This window comes from Cucurbita pepo, chromosome 19, assembly GCF_057944985.1.
Source record: "Cucurbita pepo subsp. pepo isolate OVF chromosome 19, ASM5794498v1, whole genome shotgun sequence".
Classification (NCBI taxonomy): domain Eukaryota; kingdom Viridiplantae; phylum Streptophyta; class Magnoliopsida; order Cucurbitales; family Cucurbitaceae; genus Cucurbita; species Cucurbita pepo.
Window position 1 is genome coordinate 8,315,140 of NC_141816.1, and position 24,464 is coordinate 8,339,603.

General features: G+C 36.1%; 4 protein-coding genes across 5 annotated transcripts; 2 read left to right on the plus strand and 2 right to left on the minus strand.

Annotated features, from left to right (window-relative positions):
* Positions 1 to 1,048: 1,048 nt before the first annotated feature.
* LOC111781057 (dnaJ protein P58IPK homolog) lies at positions 1,049 to 7,986 on the plus strand. The gene is made up of 9 exons (XM_023661462.2): positions 1,049 to 1,237; positions 2,158 to 2,323; positions 4,675 to 4,876; positions 4,965 to 5,125; positions 5,206 to 5,299; positions 6,106 to 6,318; positions 6,684 to 6,764; positions 7,181 to 7,399; positions 7,561 to 7,986. Exons 1-9 carry the CDS (start codon positions 1,105 to 1,107, stop codon positions 7,747 to 7,749), a joined length of 1,458 nt encoding a protein of 485 aa, XP_023517230.2. The 5' UTR covers positions 1,049 to 1,104; the 3' UTR covers positions 7,750 to 7,986.
* Positions 7,987 to 8,039: 53 nt separating this feature from the next.
* LOC111781058 (fasciclin-like arabinogalactan protein 11) lies at positions 8,040 to 8,507 on the minus strand. Its single transcript, XM_023661463.2, has one exon. It carries the CDS (start codon positions 8,505 to 8,507, stop codon positions 8,040 to 8,042), a length of 468 nt encoding a protein of 155 aa, XP_023517231.2.
* A 3,596-nt stretch (positions 8,508 to 12,103) lies between these two features.
* Positions 12,104 to 14,146, plus strand: LOC111781056 (putative serine/threonine-protein kinase). Of its 2 annotated transcripts, none has more exons than XM_023661461.2 (6): positions 12,104 to 12,472; positions 12,564 to 12,679; positions 12,795 to 12,991; positions 13,107 to 13,344; positions 13,427 to 13,577; positions 13,668 to 14,146. In XM_023661461.2, exons 1-6 carry the CDS (start codon positions 12,449 to 12,451, stop codon positions 13,965 to 13,967), a joined length of 1,026 nt encoding a protein of 341 aa, XP_023517229.2. In that variant the 5' UTR covers positions 12,104 to 12,448; the 3' UTR covers positions 13,968 to 14,146. The 2 variants fall into 2 exon arrangements, with proteins under 2 accessions (XP_023517229.2, XP_023517228.2); XM_023661460.2 differs by having other exon boundaries at positions 12,105 to 12,472; positions 12,775 to 12,991.
* Positions 14,147 to 16,792: 2,646 nt separating this feature from the next.
* LOC111781055 (serine/threonine-protein kinase-like protein CCR1) lies at positions 16,793 to 19,787 on the minus strand. The gene has a single exon (XM_023661458.2). The coding sequence runs from the start codon at positions 19,318 to 19,320 to the stop codon at positions 17,014 to 17,016; it is 2,307 nt and encodes a 768-aa protein (XP_023517226.2). The 5' UTR covers positions 19,321 to 19,787; the 3' UTR covers positions 16,793 to 17,013.
* Positions 19,788 to 24,464: the final 4,677 nt, after the last annotated feature.

The window sequence follows — 24,464 nt, forward strand, 5'->3', positions numbered from 1 at the left end:
GTTAAAGCTAAGTTGAGGCATAAACAAGGTTGGAGAGAAAGAGACAACATGAGTGTCGAAGACAAGCTTGGAGAGGGCTAGGTAGGCCGTGGCCATAAACTCTGATGCTTTAAGTTAAGTCTGTCTATATGAAAGATGAAAGATCATCAAATTTGGTGTTAACCAAATATTCGATGGATGCTCCACGAGGCCATATGACCACTCGACAAAATGACATCTAGTCTAAAAAGATTTGAAATGTCTCAAAATGTACGATAGGATGAGCTATGGTGTCAACTCTCCACCATCCATGGATCCTGTAGCTGAAGTGAGCTACCTCATGGTACATACGTATGTCATGGTATGGGTGAGCATTATGGAATGAGCGTCTCGAAAGACAATATCGGACGACACGTGTGTGCCAATATTTTGCTTCAACTCATGTGTCAAAGGTTGGTATACGCATTTGCTATCCGGTACGAAGTCCATAAATGACATAGCATGGATACGAAAGGGTTCTTGTCCGGATGAGAATCTAGATGGATGAATGTTTAGAATGTCCTAATGAAATGAAAGACACATGGGTCAGTTCCACTAGACATGTTCGAGCAGGCTAAAATGGTCGAACTGTCTTGAGATATGGAATGACATCATGATGCATGAGTTGTATTCTTAGAAACCAAGATGATGATTGAGATGCAACGTTACACATGAGAGACTTCGGCCTAGAGTAGAAGCAAGGTCAAGCTGAATAACTCGACCTAGAGACAAATCCGACCCAAGATTGGTTATAAAGAGCCCAACCAAGATTGGTTCAAGCCCATGTATTGGGCCAATAGAAAAAAACGGGCAGCAATCACACGTGGCTAGAAACTCATCATGACGTGGCGGATTCCAATAGGCTCGCTTTTCTGTTGGGCTTTCCACGAAGCATAAAATGATGGAATGTCCTACTCGACTGGTTGTTAAAATTATTATCCACGTGTAATCCATCTATTGGATATACTACGTGGAACGACTCGTTTAATAACAATTTTATTTAAAATTTAATTCATCTAAATCTAATTTCGAACTTTTTATTTTACACATTTATTCTGTTCGTGAAACTTTGAACGTGAAGAAACAATGCTAAGATTTTCGATTCCGCTGTCCGCCATGGATGCTTCAGCTTGGAGAGGATTAGCGTTTGCAGCGTTTCTTCTCAACTTTGTTCTTGTCTGTCAGCTTCTTCTCCTTCAGCCTTTGGTTTCGGCTTCAGGTCCGTTAGTTTACTCTCTGATCTATTCGTCCTATCTTCGCTGGAAAAATTTAACTAGAATGAGTTTCTAATTTTGCAGTTCGGTTTGTTTATCTACGATTAGATACCTAGATCTAGTTTTGTAATGTGCGATATTTCATTTGATTTTCTATTTGTTCACGTGTTAAGAATTTACTATGTTGATGAGTCTGATGCCAAATTTTGGAGCTCTTACGATTATTGAAGCAAGTTTTATTTATTGAAAATGTGATTTGGCTTATAGTTTCCGTTGGCTTACGTATTTTCTGTTCCCACATTTGTTGGTCCGACCAGGATCAGTATTGATTTTTGGTATTTATTGTTGTAGGTCTCTTTATGCCGCTATTTAATTGTTCTACTGCTTTTTTCAATTTGGTTGTTTATTCCAGCACTTTCATAAATTTTAAAATATTTGGAACGAAATTTAAATACACACCGTCTTTTCATGGTGTAAATTATGGATTTGGAACCTGAGGAGAACCGATGGTTAGCCATGTGAAGGTAAACACCATGGATATTACATCCTTTTTGTAAATTTCAATCATCAATCATCAATGGAATTGTCTCTTGTCAAATTAAAAAAAAAAAAAAAAAAAAAAAAAAAAAAAAAAAAAAAAAATTCTCTCTTGGTTAATAAGTATACAGATCGCCAGAACTCATCTTTAACCTGTGCATGTGAAACTTTTCTAAGAAAGCATAAGAGTGCTCCCTAAGGGTGCAGAATTTGGCACCTGCATAAGCCTGCAGATGCAAGGCTTTCCCCAAGAAATTTGAACCTGCCCTCTTCTCTGTTTTCTTATTCTTCTGTTTTCCCCTCTCCTCTTTTTTTCTTCCATCTGGGGTTTGCATTTCTTGTTTTTATTATCAGTTGCATCATGTAGTTGATTGGCTTATATCTCCAGATGGAAAGTTGGGTGACTCCGCTGAGTTGTTTGAGAAAGTTTCCCGAAATGTAAAGGTGAAGCGTTACAGTGAGGCACTTGATGATCTTAATGCTGCTATCGAGGCAGACCCCAAACTTTCAGAAGCGTACTTCCATCGTGGTTCAATTCTTCGTCAATTATGCAGGTTTTCCCCCTCTTGCTAATTTATTGAAATTCATTGCAAATTATAGCATCAAATTGAGAGAAACAGTAAAATTTTGGCATTGCAAATTATTATCTGTCAGAATTTTTAGGATTAGAAATTTGGAATTGCCTCTGATCTGGAAATAGGCTTTGATTTGACATCTTCATGTTGCCTGTTTATGCTGAGGGAGATGACTGCCTCCCTTATTTTCTTCCATCTCTTCTTCCTATTTGGTTATAAACCTTGGTTGTGGTAAAAACTTCCTCATATATATATATATATATATATCTATCAAGTAAGGAATACATCTCCATTGGCATGAGGCCTTTTGGAGTTGGTTTGAGGCCTTTTGGGGAAGCCCAAAGCAAAGCCATGAGAGCTTATGCTCGAAGTGGACAATATCATACCATTGTGGAGATCCGTGATTCCTAATATGGTATTAGAGCCATGCCCTTAATTTAGCCATGTCAATAAAATCCTCAAGTATCGAAGAAAGAAATTGCTAGCAAAGGTGTAGTCAAAAGTGACTTATGTGTCAAACAAAGGGTGTACTTTGTTCGAGAGCTCCAGAGAAAGGAGTCGAGCCTCGATTAAGGGGAGGCTCTATGGTGTACTTTGTTCGAGGGGAGGATTGTTGGGAGGGAGTCCCACATTGGCTAACTTAGGGAATGATCATGGGTTTATAAGTAAGGAATAAATCTCCATTGGTATGAGGCTTTTTGGGGAAGCCCAAAGCAATGCCATGAGAGCTTTTGCTCAAAGTGGACAATATCATACCGTTGTGAAGATCCGTGATTCCTAACAATATATATACACATAAACATATACTAGAATGGAAAATATTATGACTGAGAATTGGAAGGACTAGTAGTGAAAGTGTAATAGCCCAAGGCCAGTGCTAGCAGATATTATTCGCTTTAGCCTGTTATGTATCGTTGTCAGCCTCATTGTTTAAAAACGCATCTGTTAGGGAGAGGTTTCCACACTCTTATAAAAAATGTTTCGTTCCCCTCTCCAACTGATATGAGATCTCACAGTCTACTCCCCTTGGGGCCTAGCATCCTTGTTGACACATTGCTCGATGTCTCGCTTTGATACCAACTGTAATATCCCAAGGACACCACTAGCAAATATTGTCTACTTTAGCCCGTTACGTATTGCTGTCACCCTCACGGTTTAAAAATAAGTCTATTAGAGAGAGATTTTTACACTCTTCTAAGGAATGCTTTATTTCCCCCACCCATTGATGTGAGATCTCACAGAGAGCAATGAGATATAGTTTGTGTATGTGTTTTTAGTTACACTATTTTTTATACTTTTTAGAAAATAAATGGTTAAATTATAAGTTTAGTAACTAAACTTTTAGGGTTGTGTGTATTTGATTCCTAAACTCTTAAAAATGTCGAATAGGGGTCCTTAAACTTTCAATCTGGTCTCTAATAGGTTTTCAAATTTGTGTCCAATAAGTTTTCAATTTTTTTCAATTTTCAATTTTGTGTCTAGTAGGTCATTGACTTATTTGATTTTTTTTTTATAAAACTAATGAGCTTATTAGACACAAAATTAAAAGTTTAGGGTTTTATTAGACAAAATTCATTTAAATCTAATAGCCTTATTAATTTTTTAAAAAGTTGAATATTTTAGGATCTATTAGACACAATTGAAAGTATAGATACTTATTAGACATTTTAAAGTTTAAGAACCTTTTTGTTAGACACAATTAAAAGTTTAAGGACTTATTCAACACTTATTAAGTTCAGGGACCAAATAAATGCAAAATTAAAAGTTTAGCTAAACTTTTAATTTAGCGAACATAAATTAATATTTACATGTGCTAAGGTAAAAAACTGTTACAAATAATACTAACAAATAATACAGAGAATAAGGAGGCGCATCTTCTTGAGGGAAAATAAAAATAAATTACACCAAAGGATTTTTTTAACACTTAAATACAATGGACCGAAAGGAAAGGAAATATCAAAATTTAGAGTTTACTTTTCAGACTACTCGCTAAAAAAACAAATCAATCCTAAGTATCTTCAGCAATCTCACTTTTGGTTCTGAAAATTAGTTGACCTCTTTCCAACCAACATCCAGCTACAGAGTTGAAGCTTCACGACTCCAAAACATCATTTTCTTTTCTTAACCTTGGCTCATGATATCCTAAGAAAACATAGAGTACATCTTCCTAGAGAAGGTTAAACGTACTAAAAACAAAAATCACATTTGAGATGGAGAATATTGTAAAGGACGTTTAAACTATTGTGGCATGTAGAAAACCTTGCTCTCACTCTCTACCTTCCATTCTGATTGGATAATTATATGATTCAGGAACTTTTTGGCTGATGTAGATATGATGAATCCAAGAAGAACTACAAAAAGTATTTGGAGTTAAAACCTGGAAATTCAGCTGGTGAAACGGAGCTTTCTCAATTGCTTCAGGCTCAGAGTGCTTTAGAAACGGCTCTTAAGCTTTTTGATACAGGAGATCACACAAAATCATTGGAATTCTTGGATAAAGTTGTACTTGTTTTCTCTCCAGCATGCTCTGAGGTGATATCATCTTTTATCCAATTAGACTTCTTACCTGTTTTAATATTCTCTTGAATTTCTTCTTATCGTGCACTTTAATTTGATGTAGGCCAAAATCCTGAAAATAAAATTATTGTTGGCAACCAAGGACTATTCTGCTGCCATCTCTGAGACTGTATATATTCTTAAAGAAGATGAAAGCAATCTAGATGCATTATTACTTCGTGGCCGTGCCTACTACTATTTGGCAGATCATGATGTTGCCTTGAGGTTGATTTGACAGTACATATTGTTGAAAACTTTACTTCTTATAACATGAACAAACTTTTATACTTGAACAATTTTTCCAGGCATTTTCAGAAGGGTCTTCGCCTAGATCCAGAACATGGTGAACTGAAGAAAGCATATTTTGGATTGAAGAATCTGCTCAAGAAGTCCAAGAGTGTAAGCCCAAGCAAAATGATGAAATCTTTTAATTCCTATTTTCTTGGGTGTTCTATTTGAAATTTCTTTAGACCCCTTTATTTGGTCACCGTACAGTAGAAAGACACATTATTCAGGATAGAAATAAAAAAATAATTAATTGAAATAAATCTACTCTTCTTGGATGTGCAATTTTAAAATAAATAATTCCTTTTGTCGTGTATTTGTGATTAATGTAACCTTAGATGCTTTAGTTGTCGATTCTAGTACTGAGCGTAAGGTGTAACCTATGGATTAAGTCAAGCCTATTTCACTAGAAAAAATAGGTAGCAAAAGAAGCACTACACCTAGGGATCAACAACACAAAAACTTTGTTATAAATTATCCATTTTCTTTATCGGGATTGGAAGTTAGAAAAATGGTTGGGACAACAAATATCCATCTCGTTTGTATTTGGATACTTGTATAACCATCAAAGACTATTGAAGTGACTAATTCCAGGAACCTTAGAGGCATTGAGAACAAAAAAAAATTGTTAAGAGTTGCCATTTCTTATCCAATAACAACATGATTGATGTTTAGAAAAGATCTTTTACAGAAAAGTTGGCTAGAGATTTTTTTGTAAAAGCACTAGTCTCATCCATTCATAACGAGAGTATTTCAATCTTTTTTTATTTGATGCACTATTCTTGTCTCATTATGTGCATCACACAAAGGAGGAGCGGTATGAGATGAGAATCTCACGTACAGTTATGGAATGAAGATTCTTGAATTTGATAGTGCTATTTATCTTGTGCTTCATTTTAGTTTTTATACTTCGTTGACAGGCAGAAGATAATGTCAGCAAGGGTAAGCTGCGGTTAGCAGTGGAGGAATACAAAGCTGCCCTTGCATTAGACCCCAATCATCTCGCACACAATGCACATCTTCATCTTGGCTTATGCAAGGTACTGGTGAAGCTCAGTCGTGGAAAGGATGCTCTTACGAGTTGCAATGAAGCACTAAACATTGATGGAAACCTTATTGAAGCTTTGGTTCAGGTTTGCTGTAGTTTTTGGCCCTCATCTCTCTGGCTCTTCCATTTAGTATTGGATCCTTTCTGCTTATCACTGCTTTTCCATATCTGGAGCCATTTTATCTTAATGCGATAGCTCCTCTGATTCTCCTTTGGCATGCTGAGCTGTTATGTTGGGCTATGATTACCATCTTCTTCCTTGCATCCAAGATCTATAATTTTTGTGCATTTTTAGAAATCCAAACTGCAACCTATGTCTCATCCTAACTTCCTTTCAATTCATTTTCTTGTGAATGTCCTGGCAATCGCCTTAATCAACCTAACATAATGAGAGTGTCGAAATTTTGTTAATGGTCTCAAGTCCTTAATGCTGGGAATTGTCTTTTCCAGAGAGGTGAAGCAAAGCTTTTAACAGAGGACTGGGAGGGTGCTGTTGAAGATCTTAAGACTGCGGCTCAAAGTTCACCACAGGTTAGTTTCAGTTTTTTTGTTATATACTTGGAGCCCCTTTCCTTTGCTTCTTTGGTTTGGCTCTGCATGTTTTTAGGCTCTTTTTTTTTTTTTTTTTTTTTTTTTTTTTTTTTTTTTTGGCTCATGCCTGTTGTATATCCTCTAAGTGTTGTAATTTTATTGAAGAAACATCCTCTAAGTATGGTTATTCGGGTGACCGTCTTAGTTATCGATTAGTGTAATTGCGATGTTAATTTATGTTACAAGTACAGATAATTAATTACTATATTTTTTAAAGGAAAGGTTTTAAGAGTTAATTTATACCAATTGATTCATATAAAAAAATCATTGTAAGATGGAATAAAATTAGGACATTTTTCGCAGGTTTTGCACTGTTATCGGTCATCATCAATTAATGGGATCAATGATGATTGCAGGATATGAATATTAGACAGTCACTGATGAGGGCTGAAAAGGCTTTAAAGATGAGCAAACGAAAGGACTGGTATAAAGTTTTGGGGGTCTCAAAAACTGCTTCTGTCGCTGAGATTAAACGTGCCTATAAGAAGCTGGCTTTGCAATGGCACCCTGACAAAAATGTTGAAAATAGAGAAGAAGCAGAAGCCATGTTCCGAGATGTCGCTGCTGCTTATGAGGTCTGACTTGAAAAATATCTACTTACTATTTGTTGGCATTCCTTTTACATCTTTCTGGTTTTAACTACTCGAACGTATAATGATTTCTTGTGCTGTGAAAAGTTGGACACGATGTGGTATGGATAACACATATGGTTGAGTGGTTAAGTTATGTCTTGCAGGTCCTCGGCAATGATGAAAAGCGTTCAAGATTTGATAGAGGGGAAGACATTGAAGACATGGGCATGGGTGGCGGAGGTGGTTTCAACCCTTTTGGTGGTGGCGGACAGCAGTTTACCTTTACTTTTGACGGTGGATTTGGTGGTGGAGCAGGAGGTGGCTATCCTGGTGGGTTTGAATTCCATTTCTGATTTCAGCAAAAACATCGATTCCTCTTTTCTCTGATATTTTTATGATGATTAGAAAACATTGGCTATAAAAGGGAGGGGGGGGGTCGAAATATTTATTTTCTGAAAAGTAGAAATACCTTAGGGGTTAGAGTTACATAATAGAGCCTTTTTAGTTTACAGAATTGCTCATTGAGCAAGATTTTGCTATGCGGAACTTTATAAATTAAGGAAGAAAATGTTGAGATTATCTCAGAGAAACACTATTATGGCCTTTTCTGATATTCATGTTACTCTAGAAAGCTTTTGAGAAGTCAGTTAAGATAAGATCTCTTTTCTGGTCTAGCTTTTTTTGGAACATTCAACGGAAACTGACCAGTGTTGCTGTTTCCGGCCTGAGTACGAAGTGGGTTGTTGACCGTTTGAAATTGGGATATGGAAATGAAAGTAGGGAGGGCATGGAACTGAAGCAACTGAACTTTTTGCTGATCGGCGAGGGAATTGAGAGTGGCGAGCTTGAGATTTGAGAAGGCATTGTCAGGGGGAGCAAAAACAGTGAGGCCTTGGTTGAAGTTGTTGAGCTGATTGTTGATTTGATCACTATGTTGGGTGCTTTTTAGGAGCTTAATCAATGTTGTGAATTGGCCAGCCTTTTCTAGGACGGCGGTGATGTTAGTCGGACCGGAGGGGGCTGGTGGCTGAGAGGATTGAGCTGAAATGGACTTGCAGAAGAAGAGGAAGGTGAGGAAGAAGAAGGAGATGATGAGAAAGAGGTTGTTCATAGTGAATGTGGGGAGGGAAAAAACAGAGGTGTTTTTGTTTGGGATTGTTCTGTTTTTTGAGGCATTGGAGATGGGATTTATAAGAAAGGGAAATTGGTTTGGTGAAATGGGGATTCCAAAATGGAAAGTAATGGGTTGTTTTGTGAGAGGAAAGAGATGGGGCTTTGCTTGAGGAAGCAGAAAAACAGAGTATAAGGATGGAGGATTGTCCCTTTTTTTTTCTTTTTTGTAGTGAACGAACCAGTCTATTTTCGGGTTCTCTTTCGAGCGCAGAAGAGAGATTTGACAATTCTAGATGTTCTATAAACAGAAAAAGTCAAGACATTAGACATTAAGTTGCCGTTGTCGACACCTCTTGTCTTGAGTGATTTCTCTTTATGTGTAAAGATGGGTAGAGCGTTTCATCTCTTTTCTCAAAGTGGTGGATGAACTTCGACCATATCTATCATTATGCGAACCTGATAATAGTCAACGAGAGTAGGATCAGTTTCGATCTCCCTTCTTAAAAGGGACAATTTTTTTAGGAAGCTTAAGATTCATTTTGTGTCACTCACTTTAAAGATCAGAGTGTTATATTATGATTAAGGATTTTAGCTTAATTTGAATCATTACAATGAATTCGGTAAAACATATGTTTGAAGTTGAAAATATTAATCGACAACAAAATTAAGCCAACTTTTTATTTTTTTTCATTTGTTAAAATTAAAGTGAATATTTTGTTGATAAAACCCTTCAAATCAGATTATTCCACCTCAAAAAAAGGTTTATAAAACCTTGTTATTTTATTATATTATATATTCCTTTTCAATTGGGAGAGTGCAAGTCCTCTAAATTGTGCTAAATTAAGCATTGGAGTTGGTATAGCAAACACACAACAATGTGCAAAATTTTCTTATTCTATCGTTATTGTCACATGAACGTTAAATACGTTATTCTATTCGCCATGTTCAAAGACGAGCAAGAATATTGGAATCAAAATGAAAAAAAAAAAAAAAAGAAAAGTTAGATGAAGTTCATCCACGTAAACGGGAAGTCACAAGAAATACCTCTGTTCTTTCCATCGTTGCAATATTGTCATTGACTTTTGATAAATGTTTCAAAACTGAGTATAAAAACTCAGAGAATGAGAATGTTGAATTAAACGTCGATATATCTAAATATTATTCATTCCCGACTTAATCCATTTAGTATTAATTATTATTATTTTAAAAATTTTGGGTAGTGATGGAGCTAAGATTGCATATAGCCATCCAAAAGTGACCAAATATGTAAGAAGTCAAAGCCCAAAGTACTCTTTTCCAAAAGTTGATTGGGTCACACCCAAAATATCAAATACATTTGCCTACCCCACACCTTATCAACTTTCAAATTTTCAAACAAACCCTTCTATTCTCTTCTTTTTACTCTAAAACCCCTACCAAATTTACAAAAAAACCCCTCCTTTCTCCCAAAGTTCACCAGAAAATCGAGTATTTAAATTATATTTATTTTCTCATTATTCTCTGCAATAAAATTCTTAAGAAAATATAACATATCAAGTAAAAGCGGTATTTATAGGAAGGATATTCATTTTCGAACTTCTTAATTAAGAATTTTGTTACATTTTTTTTAAAGAAATATATTTTAATAATAAACTATACTAAACACATTATCTAAATTATTAATTCTTTCAATTCTTTCAATATTAATTATTATCTTAAAAGTTAAATCTACGACAATTATTTAATTTTAATCGGCTAAATTTTTGTAAATTCAAAGTTTAAATTTTGAGGTATTATAAAAAAAATAACCATTCGCAAAGAAAATAATATTTCTAGAAGAAAAGATAAAAGAATGTAAAAAAAAAAAAAAAAAAAAAAAAAAGTTTGAATTTTTCTTTGTGGAAAGTCAAAGGCAATAAAATTTAAAATTTAAAGAAAAATTAAAAAAGGATCACACGTGCATATTCATTCAAATCATTCTCTAATTCACACGTGTGCATATTCATTCAAATCATTCTCTAATTCACACGTGGCAGACTTTTACGCTCTTTTAAAAACTTTGAATTCCAAATAACAAAATTATTGTTTTTTTGTTTTTTTTTTTCATGCAATTTTTTTTAGGAACTAAAAATTGCATGAAAATTTAGATAGTCAAATACTATCCGAAAACAGAAATATCTCACCTCATTCCGACCTCGTCTCAAACAATGCTAGAATGGTCCATTAAAGGAAAAATACTAAGAAATTTACGAGCTTTTTTGAATTTTCATTGCACTTGGACCATGACTCCCGAACAATCTCGTACATATGATGCAAGACGACTCTACATATCGAGGTCGAAAATGGGATCGGGTATTTTCACGTCTCACTGTAGTGCTTGATATGTCTTGATTTTCAATTGTAAAAGGAAAAGAGAACTAATGGATTTTTTTACTTGCGCCCTAGTTACGTGTTTGTTGGACTATTTGTTCATCACCGACTCCGATCTCATCTTGGAGCTGAAAAATAATGTAAGAAATGAGAATTTTTTTATCGTAAAAAATTTCATCCTTGAGAGCGGAGAACGTTACTACACTCCGATCGACACATTTTTAATTTGGCCGATGTTATTTATTTTTTTATATTTTTTATTTGACTATTGACCCCTCTCCTTATCTTCAAAAGTTTGAATTGTTATTAAAATAATTATTGACTTTTTTCATCAAGAGAGCATTAAATGAATTATTTTATAAATTAATTGGATAATTATTTGACTTTTTAAAATCAAGTAACCAATACTCCTTTTATGAGTGAGTTTATTTGTTTTTTTTAAAAAAATTCAAAATTCTGAAAACTATATATATATATATATATATATATATATATATATATATATATATATATATATATATATATATATATATAACCATTAATTTTTAGTTTTTTAAATTAAATGAAATGATAGATTTTATAGAATAAAACAATATATATTTTTTTTTTGTGGGTTACATGAATAAATATTAATAGTTGTTTGTACGATGATCATTATTTTATAATTAAACAACTAATTTATTGCTTTTATTTAATAAAATGTAATTAATGTTTTAAGTCAAGAAATCATTATATCATTTTGGTCTAAGTCAAATTTTTGTAACTTTGTCGTATTTTAACGATCTATCAATAAATCAAATATTAACCTTCAATACGTATGATATGAGATTCTAATATTTGACCTTCTAGTCGATAACATATATTTTATATTAGTTGAACTATACTCATGTTGATATTTAAATTTTATATTCACAAGTTTAATAATTTTTTTTTGATTAAATTAATAAAAATACCGATAAATTATCTAGAAAATATCTCTAAACTTAAAAATTGTAATATTAATAGTAAACTGTACAAAAAGTTTAAAAGATACATTTATCATTAATTTTAAATATAAAAAAAATTAATATTTTGTTTCGAACATATTCTTTTAACTTTTAATTTTTCATTAATTCCCTTATATTTTTTTATGAAAATTTTTACATTAAAAAAAAAAAAAAAAAAAAAAATGTTCATAGTTTTCCACTTGATTTGAAGGTCCTGCAACAGTCTTCAACCAAGTCTCCAATTCGTTGTATATATTTTATGGTGTAATTTTGAACGCTACTAAGCATTGACCAAATTCCGCCGAGTCCTTTTTTGATCATTTCCAAATGAATCATAACCGAGTAGGGAGGACTTTCCCTTTTCCCACGCCTGGACCAATTTCTTGTCTCAATGGTGGCTCATCGATCGGTCGTCAACAGGCTGCAATTTAATACTCCTAATTTGCCCATGAACGTTTCAAACCCGCGGCCTTCTTAACCCCGCACCCTTCCCCCAATCCCCACTTGACCCACTTGGGATTATTCTGTGATTCTCTTTGGATTCTGTTTAGCCAAATGAAGTTTCGATCTCTTCTTTCTACTTGTTGTTCTTCTCGATCGCTTAATGCTATGGAAAATAGCTGGCACGGTGAGCTTTTCTTCTGTTATTTGTTGAGTTTTTGCGGAGTTTGTTATCAAATCAAACCCCCCATTTGACTGGTTTGCTCGAATCAAAGCAGATAGACAAGATAATGAGGGGTTTCGTGTGTACTCTTACAACGAGCTTAAATCGGCCACCAATGGATTTAGTTCGGCAAATAAGGTGGGAGAGGGCGGATTCGGCTCCGTTTACAAGGTATTGCCATGCCCCTGTATTAGGCTTTTTTGTTTTTGTTTTGAATGTCCGTAAGGTGTCTGATAAAATGCCTGAATGGGGTTGACTTTGAAAAGGGTCGCCTTCGTGATGGCAGGAAGATTGCTGTGAAGGTGCTCTCTGTTGAGGTTGAATCTATGAGAGGTGAAAGGGAATTCATTGCTGAATTGACTTCACTTTCTAATATCAGACATGAAAACCTTGTTGTGCTTAAAGGGTTTCATGTTGATGGATGTCAAAGATACTTGGTCTATGATTACATGGAAAACAACAGCCTTGCTCATGCTCTTCAGGGTAACTAAACGCATTTTCTTAATGATTTATATGCATTTGTAACTTGATTTGAGCTGTGATTAGAAAACACAATGGTTCTGAACTTAGATTATGCTTCTAAAATCTTGATCAATAGGTGTGGGGGAAAATAGAATGAGACTTAGTTGGCAAGCCAGAAAGGATATTTTGATTGGAGTAGCTCGTGGGCTTGCCTATCTTCATGAGGAAGTCAACCCGCATATAGTTCATAGAGATATAAAAGCTAGCAATATTCTTCTCGACCGTAATTTTATGCCTAAAGTTGCGGATTTTGGATTGGCGAAGTTGTTTGGAGAGAACCTTTCTCATGTTAGTACTCGTGTTGCTGGCACAATGTAAGTCGATGTTTCTATCAATACGTTTGAATATGTTAATTACTTTCAGGAAACAACTGCTGATCTGATAATCGAAAAACAGCGGATATCTTGCTCCTGAATATGCTGTTAGCGGGCATTTGACACGAAAATCAGATGTCTATAGCTTCGGAGTGTTGTTGTTGGAGATTGTCAGTGGGAGAGCAACTGTCGATTTCGATATGGAACGTGGCGAACACCACTTGGTTCAGAAGGTAAGATAAAGAAACAAAGTTGCATTTGAGGAATCAATATTGTGTTAGGAGGTTGCTTGGTCCGATTTCATGGTATTTTGTGATTTTCAGGTATGGGATCATTACAACACGAACGAGCTAGTAAAATTGATAGACCCGACACTTGACACGAACATCCGGGAAGAAGAGGCTGTTCAGTTTATGAAAATTGGCCTACTGTGTGTGCAAGAAAACACGACGAAACGACCGCGAATGTCTGTTGCTGTAAGTATGTTGATGAGGGAGACCGACGTTAAAGATCATAAGATTTCGCAACCAGGACATATTATCGACTTCATGGACATTAAGATGGATAAAGGAACTTCATCAACCAGTATTTTCTCAAAGGTTTCAACACCAAATAGCATGTAAAGCATTGCTCATCTCAGGGTAAATGATTCTGATCCCAGTTGGAGTCTTTTGAATTTAGTGTGTGTACATAGAAAATTTGGTAGAAGCTCTTACATTGTTTTTCCACCCAAAAGTTCATTGAGGGTTGGTATCATAGCATGGGTGAATAACAGAGATATGTGCAGAGTTTTGTTTCTTTCTTCCTTTTTGTTCATTTGAATTGCTGAATTCCATTCTTTTGGTCTCTGTCACCCAAAATCTGTAGCTTCATAGATTGACAATTTGAAGAGCAAAATCATACTGACAGTCAATTATGATCTTTGTTTAGTACAAAAACTTCTAAGTAACAGATGTGAATCGTAGAAAGCTCTGTAACACCCTAAGTCCACTGCTAACAGATATTGTCTACTTTGGTCCGTTACGTATTGTTGTTAGCCTCATGGTTTTAAAACGCGTCTGGTATTATAAAGAATGTTTTGTTCCCCTTCTCCAACCGACGCGGGATCTCACAATCCACCCTCCTTGGGGGCTAGTGTATTTGTTGGCACACTCACTAGTGTTTGACTTTGGTACCATTTGTAAGAGCCCAAGCCCACAGCTAACTAATATTGTCTTCTTTGGACTTTTCCTTCTAGGCTTTCCCTCAAGGTTTTATGTCGCGTCTACTATGAAGATGGTCTATCTTTACTTCAACCAGTGTCTCTCACCATCCGGTAACCTGGCTCTGATACCATTTGTATCAGTCCAAGCCCACTGCTAACAGATATTATCCGTTTTGGCTCGTTGCGTATCGCCGTTAGCCTCATGGTTTTAAAACGCATTTGTTAGGGAGAGGTTTCCACACTCTTATAGAGAATGTTTTGTTCCCCTCTCCAATTGATCTGGAATCTCACAATCCACCCTCCTTGGGGGCCCAACGTCACTACCTGGTGTTTGACTCTAATACCATTTATAACAGTCCTAGCCTACTGCTAACAGATATTGTCCTCTTTGGACTTTTCCTTCCGGGTTTCCCTTCAAAGTTTTAAAACACGTCTACTAAGGAGAGGGTCTAACCCCTACTCCGAACAGTGTCTCGCACCGTCCGATAACCTGTCTCTAATACCATTTGTAACATCTCAAGCCCACTGCTAACAGATATTGTCCGCTTTGGTCCGTTACGTATCGTTATTAGTCTCATAATTTTAAAACACGTCTATTAGAGAGAAGTTTTTACACTCTTTTAGGAATGCTATGTTCCTCTGTCCAACTGACTCTCCAACAACAGTGACTCTCCAACAACAGTATTTATTTCGAAGATGGGAAGAAAAGATTTAGCATAGCAGTATTTGTAGAGAGTTTGTATGTTATAGAGGTTTGAGTCAGCCCTCCATGGAGTACTCTTTGTGCATTGACCTTTTTAGAAACAAAAATTCAAGCTTTTGAGCTGTCAACCATGAAAGTAAGAGACAGAGATTGGTCTTTCTAATTCAAAAAGCAAAAGAAGTTGCTCTCTATCTTAATCTCTCAGGCTATGCGTCTTTTCCATGTTAACTTCACCAGCAGCCATTGATGTTTAGATATGGTAACTCGTATCTGCGGACATTGTAACATTTCAAGCCCACCGCTAATAGATATTGTCTTTTTTTGGGCTTTTCCTTTCGCGTTTTCCCCTCAAAGTTTTTAAAACTTGTCTGTTAGGGAGAGGTTTTCACATCTTTATAAAGAATGTTTCGTTCCTCTCTACAACTAATGTGAGATCTCACAATCCACCCCCTTTTGGGGCCAATGTCCTCACTGATGCTCATTCCCCTCCCCAATCGATGTGGGATCTCACAATCCACCCCCTCCGGGACCTAGTATCCTCGTTGACACTTATTCTCTTCTCAATCAAGGTGGGACCCCCCAATCCACCCTGGCCCAGTGTCACAATCGCAGTTTCTAGGCATCGGATTTGGCGATTGTGCGACACCCACTCTCAGCACTGAGTGGGTCAAGCCTGCTTCGAATTACATTGCTTGTGGTCGGGCAACATGAATACAAACCTCGAGTCTCGATTTCAAGAGAAGATTTTAGAAAGCGGGTGAAAGGGGATTTGGAAAGAAAGTTTTGAAAGCAAGAGAGAGAAATTGAAATTGGTGTTATATGTGAATGTAAACAAAAGTCAACAACAACTACTCACGGCATATAACTATCGGATAGGGAGAAGTTGACAACTAGTCATATCCCCTACAGTACATCTTGAGGCATTTCATGTCTACCAGGCGTAGCCATGACATCACATCTTGAGGCATTTCATGTCTACCAGGCGTAGCCATGACATCACATCTTGAGGCATTTCATGTCTACCAGGCGTAGCCATGACATCACATCTTGAGGCATTTCATGTCTACCAGGCGTAGCCATGACATCACATCTTGAGGCATTTCATGTCTACCAGGCGTAGCCATGACATCACATCTTGAGACATTTCATGTCTACCAGGCGTAGCCATGACATCACCGAAACATCACTCTTAAAGAAAACAAGAAAGAAATAATACAATATGAAAGGGGTAAAAGAAAGCAATAAAGTAGTACAAGGCAAAAGTTTCGGTGTGTCACGGGCACGCGGCCATGGGCAACATGCCTTGAACAAGCATGACCGTGATACCCAACGTCCGTGTTGGCACACCACCTCGTGGCTGTTCTGAATAACTTTGAGAAAAGTATGAATAAACCATAAAATTGAACGATAATATGGCATCAGTCTCTCGTGTCTAACATATAAGGCAAGAAGAGAAAATCATATCTTCATCATATCATTTCGTATTTGATCGTTTACTTATCCATATAGATTTAAAGAATACTCGAAATGGAAATGAAATCATTAGAAACTTACAGCAGACATGCTCAGAAATGGCAAGTCCTTTATTGAAAGAAATAGTGTAACAATGAAGTATGTGTTCATGTACAAGCTGAAGCTCAAAAACTAATTTACAGTTGAAGAGAGAGCAGCACTCACATAAGCTGTAAAAGAATATGTTCCGTTCCATCGATCAAAACGTATGTTTCGAACCCGAGCACCCGTGTTAGGGTACTAACTACGATTACAAGATCAACCCATCTTTAACAATTTGCTCTAACCAAGATGCGATATCAGAGATCGTCGGTCGCTCACTGGCCTTGCCTCTTACAGCCAATTCCGCTATATCAACAAGTTTAAGTAGAGGCTCAACGTTTCTCGGTAGCGCGGTGTATCGATCTATAATGGCTGCAGCCTTACCCTGCTTGATCAAAAGCACTGCCCATTCAACTATGCTTGAAGGTGTATAATCTCTGTCATAAGCCTTCCTTCCACTGATGATCTCTAGCAGTACAATTCCAAAGTCATAAACATCGCTCGTTAAATCTCCGCTAATGTCGTCGTCGTTCGATGTAATAAGCCCAAAGTCTGCAATTCTAGCACCCCAATGGGAATCCAAAAGAATGTTCGAAGTTTTGACATTTCGATGCACGACAGGAGGCACGAGTTCCTTATGCAGATACTCCAAACCCCTCGCTGCCTGCATCGCTATCTTCAACCTAAGCGTCCAATTCAAAGGAGAAAGCCCGCCATGGAGATGATCGTAAAGCGTCCCGTGCGGCATGTATTCATAAACAAGAAGCCTTTCTCCCATCTCAGAACAGTACCCCAACAGATTCACAATATTACAATGCCTGATCTTACAAAGGATATCCAACTCCATTTCAAAGTCCCTACTATTGGTATGAATGATGGTAGCAGCATTAGCCCTCTTCACTGCAACCTGCTGCCCATCAGCTAACACAGCCTTGTAAACAAAGCCATATCTTCCCCTACCAAGCTCATTAAACTCCTTGAACCCATTGGTTGCATCCTTCAACTCCGAAAGTCGAAAAATCTGAGCAATCCCGGGACAAGGCGGAGCCAATGGAGCACAAGAATCAGTTTCAGTACCAGTCTCCAGCTCCGACTTGTGTTGTTTCTTGCTCTCGTCCTTCGAAGCGATAACGCGAGGATGAAGACACCAACCGAGAAGAATAAGGACTAATCCAGCTACCGAACCGCCGATTATCAGCAATATACTACGCCATTGATGCCAATTCTTCTGCTTGGATTCAGGAGATGACTGAACTCCACAGATATCCCAACAAGAACTGTTCTGGCATAGAGAACAAGCAGAGCAAATCCTATCAGAATTTTGAGTACAAGGGCTAGATAAGAAGAACCCATTTGAGCAATTCACTCCACAACGTGAACAAATGTTCAGATCCTTCCTTACACACAAGCTTTTCAAATCTGGTTCATTTAGAATACTGGCATTGAAAGAGAATTCCCCTTCACGGCAAGGCCCTGGAGCGCATAGCCCTGGGCTACAAAGCTCCAATGGAGGATCATTGCCAGGAGGAGCCTCAGAAGAATGAGAAAACCAACAATCAAGAACAAGATTATCTTCTCTAATGCCACAGATTGATCGATCAGAGGAAGCAATTGCCATAAATCCTGTGTTTTTAGGAATCGAAGATGAATTCAAGCTACCCCAACAGTCCACTTCGTGAGTATCCCATCGGATGCCGCAGAAATGTTGCTCTCCAGCGGTCAACGTTACGTATCCAGTGGCTGTCGGAAGGCCAATGAATGAATCGGCGTTGCCCCAACATTTAACTCGACCGGAAACCTCTGAGATTCCACAAACAGCATCTTTTCCGGCGGCTAGTACGATGTAGTTTTCAGAAACATTAGAAACATCGAGAGTGTTGGAATTTGGTCCCCAGCAAAGAATCCCTCCATCACGAAGCTCGGCGCAGCTAAATCCTTCACCGGAAACAACCCTTTTGAAGACAAGGCTGGCAATCGATTGATTATAAAACAGAGAACTCTGTTTAGAGATCAGGGTATTCTTATTTGAAGCTCTTGAAACATCCCAACAATCTATAGGACCTGAATCGCTATCAGAATAATAGGATCCTCTAATTGCACAAACATGGCTTTTTCCCGCGGCAATATGCGAATAAGCCGTGTTTCGAAAATCCAATGGGACGAGATCTATACCTGGATTTATCGAACCCCAACAATACGCACGCGAAGTGTTTGCTAAAATGCCGCAAAGAAACCCCTCGCCGCCGGAGAGAGCCGCCATTGGGGGGATAGCGACGGAGAAGATGGAGGTGGAAGATGAGGAAGAAGGTGAAAGAGACGAGCTATTTTTGCCCCAACAAATAACTTCCTGTTTACCACTGGCATCAATGGCGCAGAAGAATCCATCTGGACCAAATGCGGCTGAAATAGGCGCCATTGATCCAAACCCAGATGCGAAAACGAAGAAAACTTGCAAAAAAACACAAAGGGTTGGAAGATATTTACAAGATTTGAAAAGGGTATGATCGATTCCCATGATTTAGCGAAGCTACTCACGCTGGTGGGTTGCTCTGGAATGGATTCAACGGTGTCATGGACTGAAAACAGAGTATGTGAGTGGGTTGTGTGAAGATATATTGGTTTGCTGCTCAAGTAAGAAGAATAAGAAGACAATGAAATGGTAAAAAGGAAATGAGAGAACGTGGATTTCGCCATTTTTTTACGGCAGGGAATTAGATTAGACCCATTGGGCTACTGGACATAGTTACTGTAAGAGTGGCGGCAGGGAGATGATCCGACCAAATTTACAGAGGAGAAAAGGGTGAAAATAAAAGAAGATGAAGTGGTTGTCGACGTTTGAAACTTAGGTATTTACATAAATTTTGAGTGTCTAGTGTGTGTGTCTGTGTGTGTTTCCATCGATAAGAACAAGCTCTGGTGAGGCAAAAAGGCAGAGCAACAGCCAACCAGACAAAAGTTTCATGGCAACCTAATCCCTTTTTTTTTTTAATATCTTCAATCTTCATTTCCTTTTTCTCATAAATTTTTAATCTATCTACTCAATTTTACTTGTTTTTTATATGTTTGAGAATTCGAGCTTCCAACGTATGATATCTTAATAGATATAATTAATTTGACCGAGTGTTATAGATGTTAAGGATTGTTGGGAGGGAGTCCCGATCATGGATTTATAGGTCACTGGAGTTTGTATTCAAAGTAGACAATATCATATTATTGTGGAGGGTCGTAGTTCCTAATAGAGATGCTTACCGAGCAAGCGATAACGAAGAAACCTGTCACCGCCTCCTATTTCATTTACCACCCCTGAAAAATTCACTTTCTATTAAAAAAAATGTAAAATATCTTATTAAAATCCAGATGATTTCTAAAAACTTAAATTTTTATATAACATAGTGTTCCACACTTATATGATGGTGAGTTGGGTGGGGACGGATGAGGACGAGGGAAATGATTCAGTGCTCCTCCCCTATTCAGGGTAGGTCCCTTTCAAGTTAAATGAACATCTCTATTTAACCTTAAAAAAAAACATGTTTTTGTCTAATCGAGTCTATCTTAAGTAGTTAATGTAGTTAGTGTATATACCCTCAACTACTAAGTGATAGATTTATATCCCGAGAACATATATATTACTTAATTAAATTCATTTATAAAATACTACTAAGCTTCAAAATATACATTTTAATTTCAACTTTAATTTTAAATAATTTTTTTTGGTTTAAGTTTATGTTTAATTTACATGAAATTAGAATTTTATTGCTCGTAATATCAATTATGTTTAATAAAATAATTTCTGATGGAATTATAATTCTTTTTTTTTTCTGAATTTTAATACATTTTTCTTTAATCATAATTTATATATATAAATTATTTAATATAAAATTAGATGTTTATACATTTTTCTAATATAAATTATTTTAATTATTTATACATTTTTCTTTAATATAAATTATTTAATACATGTTTTTTTTAATCACCATCCAAGTGACACAATTAAGATAAAAACAAATTTGGGTTTTTTTAATTTATTTTTAATTTGAAAAATATTTGCAAAATAGATTTCTTTTTATTTTCAACCATTTTTTGTTTAACTAATAGCAATTGGATGCCTAATCATAATTAATAAATTAATGTACAAATTAAAATCATTGTTTTTTTAAAAGAAAGAAATAAAACTTTATTTTTCATTAAAAAAAACATGTCAAAGGAAAATGAAAATAATAATAATAATAATGATAGAGAATTATTTTATTTTTTAATGATTTTGTTCGGAATAATTAAAAAAAATTAATTTAGCTCACAACACGACAAGCATAATATATGATTATAGTTGGCCATATATATTATATTTTTTCTTTTGTCCTATTTGAAGAAATAAAATCGTGCATTTTAAAAAATTTAAAAAATATTGAATAAATCAACGACTTATTAGACATAAAATTGGAAAAAACTTATTAGTCATAACCATAAAAAAAAAACTAAAAACTAAACTTGTAACTTAACTCGATCCGAAACTATGTAACAGTCCAAGCCCATCGCTAGTAGATATTGTCCGCTTTGGTCAGTTACGTATCGGCGTTACCCTGGTAAGAAATGTTTTTGTAACAGTCCAGGCTCACTACTAGTAGATATTGTCCTCTTTTGAGCTTTCCTTCTCGGGTTTCCCCTTAAAGATTTTAAAATGTGTCCGTTAGGGAGAGGTTCCCACTCGTTCTTCTCTCTAATCGATGTGGGATCTCACAATCCACCTCCATTTGGAGTCAGCGTCCTTGCTGACACTCGTTCCTCTTTAATCAATGTCGTTCCCTTCTCCAATTGATGCGGGATCTAACAGTTTTATTCTCCCGAATATGAAGAGAGAGCGAGAGAGAGAGATTTAGTATGATTGAAGCAAAAATGCCAAATTGGATCACATGGGTGCATGGTCAGAAGTGTATGGCTTGTTTGGTTGGAATCAAATGGCTGCCTGCCCACTCACTCTAAGTCAAATTTTACTCCAAATTGGATGTCAGTCAAACCCAAAACCCAATTGCCTCTTCTTTAAGATCCCATTTCTTATACAACACATATCTTATTGGTCAAATCTTGTCCAATTGTAGGGTCACCCACCCCTTCATCCAATGAACCTGTTTTGTATACCAAATTGAAGTCACCAATCTCGAGCTCTAACGATGCTCGTCTTTCATCTAATGAGTTGAATTCGACCCAAAATCTAACTTTTCGAAATGGGTTCTGTAACCGAACAAGACCCTTACTAACAGATATTGTCTTATTTGAGTTTTTCCTTCTGAACTATCTCTTCAGGTTTTAAAATGTGTCTGCTAGAGAGAGATTTCCACATCTCTCCAATCGATATGGGATCGTCGTCACTGACACTCGTTCCCTTCTACAATCGATGTGGGATTTCACGTATTCTTTCTAAAACCCTTTATTTTCACATGGGTTTCCTTTATTTTGTAAGTACAATGACTTTATTTATACATTTGCTCTTCTTAATTCATTGTATAAATACTTAAACTTCATCCATATTCATCTTATGTCCCTTCATTTATGATGTTTTGAATGTCACAACTTCCAAAAATGTTATTAATACATTAAGAGACGTTTTCGAGATAGTAATACAAGGGATTCGACATATTGAATGAACAGAGAAAGTGTATATTATTGAATAACAGTCGTCAAAAATCGATCATTAGCATTTTACGAGAGAAAAAAACAAAATGATGAATTTTTAAACAAAAACAAATCCAATCGAGTAGTTAGTTCACCAATCAACAAATCAAATTAAAAATAAGAAGAAAAAAAAGGGGAAATCATATTAAATTGGAAAGATTTTGTTTAATCAAACGATATCTTTTAAGGAGGATTTTGTTCCAATGAAGAAATATATGTATTTTTCACAAATGGGACCCCCAACTATTGGGTGTGTTGAAGGAATCATGGGTGTGTCACCACCCAACCAAACATGGAATGACATTTTGGCTTGTGGTTGTAAAGGCAGCCCACCATGGCTAACCCACCATTGTTAAAGATCATACTAGAGTTATTAGAAACAAAATAAAAAGGTTCACATAATTCCGTTCAATTCGTACCATTAGTGATATGGAAATCAACCCAAGGGAAAGTTAGAACGGATTACCTTGATGATCAAGATCAAAAGTAAAGAAAACTCGTTTTGAAACTCGTGATTCGAATCACTCCACAAGAAGTTTGATCAATACCACTTGAATGACTCTAACATGCAAGTTCTAAACACAAAAATTTGCAAAAATAATTTAGCCCTCAACAAAGCTAAAATAGAAATTCTATTCTTAATTCCAAAATTTGATGTCTAATCAAAGAAAAGAAGGCCCTTAACCTATGTGATATATAACTTCCAAATTAAATAGGCTAGTAAATGAGAAATACTCATAACCTCCGTATTAAAATGGCTAGTTAATGGTGGAATATAGTAACCTATGTGGGTTACAATATAACCTTAACTTCTATATTTAAAACTAGCTTAAATATGACAAACAAATAGTTAAACTATAATTAAATAATGTAATTAATAAAATGTGCATATTAGTCATCCTTGGACTAGTTTCATAAATTCAGCGGAGTTCATTAAATGCAACTTAAAGTGCATTTAATTCATCTCTTTCTTGAAGCTCAGCTTTGCATAACATATAAGGGAGGTCTCCAACGTCTTCTAGAATTTCTTTTGATAAGCTCACCATAGCTTGAATATAACTATATAAGGTTTGTTGTAGCTTCTTGGCTCTCGTCCTTGTAATTGGACCTTGAGGTATGGAAATTCCTTGGTCGTGGTTCATATCAATTAGGGTTGGAAAGTGTTACAACCCAAGCTCACCGCTAGTAAATATTGTCCACTTTGGTTCATTACGTATCATCGTCGTTTTAAAACGCGTCTACTGGAGAGAGGTTTCCACACCCTTATAAGAAATGTTTTGTTTTTTTTCTTTCACCAATGTGGGATCTCATACGAAGAAAGAGGATTATATAATTAGGATTTGAAAAATAAGCAGTTCATATGATTAGGATTTGGAAGACAAAAGGTTCGCATAATCCGAGCCTGGAAGAAAAGAGGTTCGTACAATTAGGGTTTGGAAGTGTTACAGTCCAAACTCACCCCTAGTAGATATTGTCCGTTTTGGCTCGTTGCGTATCATCGTCAATCTTACAGTTTTAAAACGCGTTTAGTGCAGAAATGTTTTCACACTCTTATAAGAAATGTTTTGTTTCTCTCTTCAACGAGCGTGGGATCTCATACGAAGAAAGAGGACTATATAATTAGGGTTTGAAAAATAAGAAGTTCATATAATTAGGGTTCGAAGGAAACATAGATCATATAATTAAGATTTCGTAGACAAATGATATCGTCTTATTAACCCACACACCTACATATCTAAGGGCCAATCCAAAGCTTTTCCATGTGATCTCTGTCATGGAGTATCTATCTAAGATACCTAATTTACAAATTGATATCATTTTTAAAATAGTTGGTTTGATGGGAGAAGATTTCCTTTTCTTCGAATTATTCGAAATTCTAATATTTGAAGTTCACGGGGTTCACCTTTTTGGGAGCCAGTGTCCTCCCTGACACACCGTCCAGTGTCTGATACGACTCAAACCCACTGCTAGTAAATATTGTCATATTTA

Coding starts and splice junctions, on each gene's coding strand:
- LOC111781056 (XM_023661460.2), top strand. CDS start 12,400: ATGAAGTTTCGATCTCTTCTTTCTACTTGTTGTTCTTCTCGATCGCTT. Junction 12,680..12,774: donor GATTCGGCTCCGTTTACAAG/GTATTGCCATGC, acceptor GACTTTGAAAAG/GGTCGCCTTCGTGATGGCAG. Junction 13,578..13,667: donor AACACCACTTGGTTCAGAAG/GTAAGATAAAGA, acceptor TGTGATTTTCAG/GTATGGGATCATTACAACAC.
- LOC111781057 (XM_023661462.2), top strand. CDS start 1,105: ATGCTAAGATTTTCGATTCCGCTGTCCGCCATGGATGCTTCAGCTTGG. Junction 5,126..5,205: donor GATCATGATGTTGCCTTGAG/GTTGATTTGACA, acceptor CAATTTTTCCAG/GCATTTTCAGAAGGGTCTTC. Junction 7,400..7,560: donor ATGTCGCTGCTGCTTATGAG/GTCTGACTTGAA, acceptor TATGTCTTGCAG/GTCCTCGGCAATGATGAAAA.
- LOC111781058 (XM_023661463.2), bottom strand. CDS start 8,507: ATGAACAACCTCTTTCTCATCATCTCCTTCTTCTTCCTCACCTTCCTC.
- LOC111781055 (XM_023661458.2), bottom strand. CDS start 19,320: ATGGGAATCGATCATACCCTTTTCAAATCTTGTAAATATCTTCCAACC.